Raw genomic sequence first — 6,000 nt, forward strand, 5'->3', positions numbered from 1 at the left:
CTTTCCCTTGTTATTGCTATTAGACCCACTCAGCAGAGCTCGCAGGACTCTGTCGGCTAGCATGAAAGCCCTTCCCTGTGGATGTGCTGAAACTTTAACTGCACACCAATCAACTTCATCTCCGTTTCTGGCAGCAAATCCCTCGGCTTCTGGATTTTGGGGTGTGTAAGGTTGGTGAGATGCTGCACATAGGCCCTGTTAAGGGAAATTTTTGGTCACTCGAGTCACAATATGTAATCATTTTATACTGTTTTTTTGTTTTAGTCTTTTGGCCAAAATATGGAAGCCTGTTTCCGCCACTGAATGAATAAAAAGAAAAAAAAAAAAAAAATGCGACTTGTTATTGTGACTTTTTCTCAGAATTGCGTGATACAAACTTGCAATTCCGACTTTTTTTCTCAGAATTGTGAGATATAAACTCACAGTTGTGAGTTATAAAGTCGCAATTGTGTGATATAAACTTCCAGTTGCGAATTATAGTCAGAATTGCATGATACAAAGTCACAATTGCGAGGTATAAAGTCAGAATTCAGAGATATAAACTCGCAATTCTGTGAACATATCAGTCTTTTTTTCTCGGCAGAACTAGACATTATGACTCACAATTGAGAGTTTATATCTCACAATTCTGAGAAAAAAGTCAGAACCGCGAGATACGAAGTCGCAATTGCGAGAAAGTCAGAATTGCAAGATACAAAGTCACAATTGCGAGAAAATTCTGCAATTTTGACTTTATAACTCACAAATGTGTTTATTTCTCAAAGTTCTGAGAAAAAAAAGTCAGAATTGCAAGATGTAAAAAAAAAAAGAAAAAAAAAAAAAAAGTCTGAATTGTGAGATAAAAAGTCTCAATTACCTTTTTTATTTAGTGGTGGAAATGGGCTTCCATACAAAAAAGTCTTTTAAACTTAGCCAATATGATCATTAATTCATCAATTTTATTGTTGACTTGTTATTGTGACTTTTTTTTCTCAGAATTGCGTGATACAAACTTGCAATTCGGCCTTTTTTTCTCAGAATTATGAGATATAAACTCACAATTGCGAATTTTAAAGTCAGAATTGCATGATATAAACTTGCAATTCTGAGAAATAAAGTCGCAATTGCGTGATATAAACTCCCAGTTGTGAATTATAGTCAGAATTGCATGATACAAAGTCACAATTGCGAGGTATAAAGTCAGAATTCAGAGATATAAACTCGCAATTCTGTGAACATATCAGTCTTTTTTTCTCGGCAGAACTAGACATTATAACTCACAATTGAGAGTTTATATCTCACAATTCTGAGAAAAAAGTCAGAACCGCGAGATACGAAGTCGCAATTGCGAGAAAGTCAGAATTGCAAGATACAAAGTCACAATTGCGAGAAAATTCTGCAATTTTGACTTTATAACTCACAAATGTGTTTATTTCTCAAAGTTCTGAGAAAAAAAAGTCAGAATTGCAAGTTTATATGATGCAATTCTGAGGAAAAAAGTCAGAATTGCAAGATGTAAAAAAAAAAAAAAAAAAAAGTCTGAATTGTGAGATAAAAAGTCTCAATTACCTTTTTTATTTAGTGGTGGAAATGGGCTTCCATACGAAAAAGTCTTTTAAACTTAGCCAATATGATCATTAATTCATCAATTTTATTGTTGACTTGTTATTGTGACTTTTTTTTCTCAGAATTGCGTGATACAAACTTGCAATTCGGACTTTTTTTCTCAGAATTATGAGATATAAACTCACAATTGCGAATTTTAAAGTCAGAATTGCATGATATAAACTTGCAATTCTGAGAAATAAAGTCGCATTTGCGTGATATAAACTCCCAGTTGTGAATTATAAAGTCAGAAGTGCATGATATAAACTCACAATTGCGAGTTATAAGGTCAAATTACAGAGATATAAACTCGCAATTCTGTGAACAGTCTTTTTTTCTCCTCAGAACTGCAATTGCGAGTTTATATCGCACAGAATTGTGAGATACAAACTCGCAAATGTGAGAAAGAAAGTCAGAATTGCGAGATAGAAATTTGCAATTGCGAGGAAATTTTGCAATTCTGACTTTATTTCTCACAATTGTTGAGTTTATATCCCACAATTCTGACTTTATAACTCGCAATTGTGCGTTTATATCTCACAGTTCTGAGAAAAAAAAAGTCAGAACTGCGAGATGTAAACTTACCTTTTTAATTTTAAAAAAAAAAAGTCAGAACTGCGAGTTTATATGACGCAATTATGAGGAAAAAAGTCAGAATTGCGAGATGTAAACTTACCTTTTTAATTTTTTATTCAGGCGTGGAAATGAGCTTCCATACGAAAAAGTCTTTTAAACTTAGTCAATATGATCATTTACTCAATTTTATTGATGAAAAAGTATGACAATTTTGTTAATTATTTAAATACTACTATAGTATTCATTAATACTTTGAATTAGCATTTTTTTAAATTAGTTATTGTAATTTTTTTTTTATGTGATTTGGTGTTTTTTATATTTGAATTTAGCTTTTTTCCAGTTTTTTTTTAATGATACTACTTCAACTTCAACTTACTTTACTTCAGGTAGTTGGCAAGACAAGATAAATAAAAAAAACAACACTAATTACAGCAAACATTTTTGTCTGTTGACAAAATCGGTTACAATCTCTCATGATTTTGCCGGATGGTGTCGTTTTTCACTACATATGACCGAGTAACAGGCTCTCGGTTTTGTTGTACTGACCGACATCCTGCTATTGGCGGCTTTGTTTCACGTGCAAATCGCACATCAAAGAGTGCTGATGACTGTCATGGTTCTGTGTTTGAACTACTGAAACTTGCGTGTGTGCGTGTATGTTTGAACAGAGGGCCTGTGTGTGGCTCCCTGCGCTCCCTCTGTCGGCCTTCTGCTCCTGGCTGGCTGTTTGTATTCATATGTCAGGAGTCACTTACAAATGATGCATTGGTGTTAATGGACAACTTCCTGTTTAAATAAATACAGATGAAAGGCTTATTCAGCACACATATTGCCTGAACCTTTCCAGCAGAGTTACGTGTGACGGAGTGGTTGCCATTTCTCTACCATTCTTTTATTGTCAAAGGTTTGTTTATCTCTGGAATAAACAGAGAAATGCCCTACAAAGGTCCGGCGGGTTACATTACAGCAAAAAAAAAAAAAAATTGCGAGTCAGAGTTTTTCCAACACAGGGGCTGGAAACATCAATTGCAACTGCCCCTGTGTGAACCAATCACAACCTCTGGATCTGTTCACATGCACACAAAAAAGAGAAATAGAGAAGGTGTCTGTTTTCTGAACAGCTCACCATGTAAAGGCCGAACAAGGCCCTCATGTTTCTGTTGTTAAGCTTCAGTGCTTGCGCAAAATACTTCCTGGCCAGCTCGAGGTTTTCCAGACCTCCCTGGGTGTACTTTACCTGGGGGAGATTGCAGAGGAAACAGAAAGGTGATGTTGTGTTATAGGCACACTTAAAGCTGACATGAGATCTAAATAAACAGAACATGATCTAAATAAACAGGAAAATCCTATACAAGCATACAACATGATGGATGCAAGCGATTGCAATAAGAGTGCAAAAGGGCCAAAAGGGAGTTTTGGCTTATAGAACGATTGCGTTCTCTATGGAAGCCTGTTTCCGCTACTGAATAAAAAATAAAGACTTTTCTTCTTGCAATTGCAAGTTTACATATCGCTAACTTTTCTCAGAACCGCAGATTAAACTCACAATTCTGACTTTTTTTCAAAACTGTGTTTGTATCTGGCAATTCTGACTTTTCTCGGAACCGCGTGATATAAACTTACAATTGTGAGTAATAAAGTGAGAATTGCTAGATATAAACGTACAATTGCAGAAATAATGTCAAAATTGCAAAATATAAACTCACAATTCTAACTTTTTTCTCAGAACTGTATCTTGCAATTGACTTTTTTCTTGCAGTTGCAAGTTTATATCTCACCATTCTCACTTTTTTCTGAGAAATATTGGATATGAACTTGCAATTGTGAGAAATAGTCAGAATTGCGAGATATAAACTCAATTCTCACTTTTCTCCTCAGAATTGCAAGATATAAACTTATAATTCTGACTTTTTTCTCAAAATTGCGAGACAAACTCACAACTCTGACTTTTTTCTCAGAAATGTATCTTGCAATAATTACTTTTTTCTCTGAAATATGGGACATAAACTCGCAATTACGAGAAAAATGTCAGAATTAACTTAATTCTCACATCTTTTTCTCAAAATTGCAAGATATAAACTCAGAATTTTAACTTTTTTTCTCAGAATTGCAGCTTTCTCACAATTCAGACTTTTCTCAGAACTGTATCTATATATATATATATATATATATATATATATATATATATATATATATATATAGTGGTGGGCCGTTATCGGCGTTAACGTGCAACTCTTATCGCGCGATAAAAAAAATATCGCCGTTAATCTATTCTCAAATTTGGGTTGGGAGCTGGGTCTAAACTACGCAAGCTATGATGACTTTCACCTTGATAGTTTAACGCGGATGTATACCGAAGACTATTGAATATGGTCGCGCGTTTGTGTCTCCTCCGCCAAAACACAGACGGGATCACGTCGTCCTCCATTCATAAAAACCGATTCTACTATAGCGAAATGCCACGTAAATTCGTCGTTTTTTGGATTCATAAATCAAACGTTGGTCAGTCACTTAATTCAAATCGCGATATGGACTAGTGTATGTGAAACCTGAAATGCAAAAAGACCGTTTTAATATGAATCCGATATGTTCCGTTTGCCTAGCTGTATGTATGAATGATGGAGACGAGCTTTTACTACACGCATACTGAAACACACGTGACGCTCCCGGTAATTTTTGGCATTTTCATCTCACATGAACAGATAAACTCAATCTCCCAAACTGCTGTGAGTGTCACTTTTACCGTTTCATTTGAGAAAACTAGCATCATATCATACTGTATACACAGAAACTTCACGGCAACCTGTCAAAATAAAAGTACGGTGTAACATGTAATGGGCTGGGTAGGTGTTGACATTAAAAAAAGCACAAATAGGTAGAAAAAATAATTTCATTGTTAGTTAGTTAGTAAACACAAGTACATCTAATTGAACTTAATTTATTTTCATCAACAAATTATCATAGAACAGCTTTATGAGCTTTATGATCCATTCTCAAAGACTTTAAGTCATTATTTGGGTAGCACACATATTCTGAATGCCTTCAGCAGAATTCAAATTAGCCATTTTAATCTAGATTAATCTATGCCCACCCCTAATATATATATATATATGGGATATAAACTCGCAATTGCAAGAAAAACAATTCAGAATTGTGAGATATTAACTGAGATATTGTGAGATATCACTTTTTTTTCTCAGAACTGCAAGATGTAAACTCACAATTCTAACTTTTTTTCTCAGAATTGCGTGAAATAAACTTGGAATTGCAGAAGAATTGCCAGATTAAACTCACAATTCTGACTTTTTTTTCAAAACTGTGTTTGTATCTGGCAATTATGACTTTTCTCAGAATATTAACTGAGATATTGTGAGATATCACTTTTTTTTCCTCAGAACTGCAGGATGTAAACTCACAATTCTAACTTTTTTTCTCAGAATTGCGACTTTCTCACAATTCTGAAAAAAAAAGTTGTTGTTTTTTTATTTTAAACTTGCAATTGTGACTTGTCCAGTTCTGAGGGGAAAAATGCAGTTTATATCTCACATATTAATAACTCGCAATTGTGTTCTAAAATTAGAATTGCGAGATATAAAGAGTCTGACTTTATTACTCGCAATTTCACATTTATATCTCTAATTCTGAGAAAAAAGTCAGAATTACAAGTATGAATCAAGCAATTCTGAGAATTGTGAGATAAATAGTTGCAATTACCTTTTTAAAGTTTTTATTCAGTGGCGCGAAACGGGCTTCCATAGTTTTCTTTAATTCAAATGTAATATTGCAAGGCGACTAAAATCAAACCCTATTAGAATATATTTAATGTTTAATAATGGGTTT

General features: G+C 34.1%; 1 protein-coding gene across 1 annotated transcript in view; it reads right to left on the reverse strand.

Annotated features, from left to right (window-relative positions):
- emc2 (ER membrane protein complex subunit 2) overlaps positions 1–6,000 on the reverse strand; it is a 46,156-nt gene that overhangs the window by 8,699 nt on the left and 31,457 nt on the right. Inside the window, exon 8 of the mRNA XM_073847761.1 lies at positions 3,287–3,467. Coding sequence (XP_073703862.1) covers positions 3,287–3,467 — 181 coding nt within the window. The remainder of the gene's footprint in view (positions 1–3,286; positions 3,468–6,000) is intronic.

Source organism: Garra rufa, chromosome 9, assembly GCF_049309525.1.
Source record: "Garra rufa chromosome 9, GarRuf1.0, whole genome shotgun sequence".
Classification (NCBI taxonomy): domain Eukaryota; kingdom Metazoa; phylum Chordata; class Actinopteri; order Cypriniformes; family Cyprinidae; genus Garra; species Garra rufa.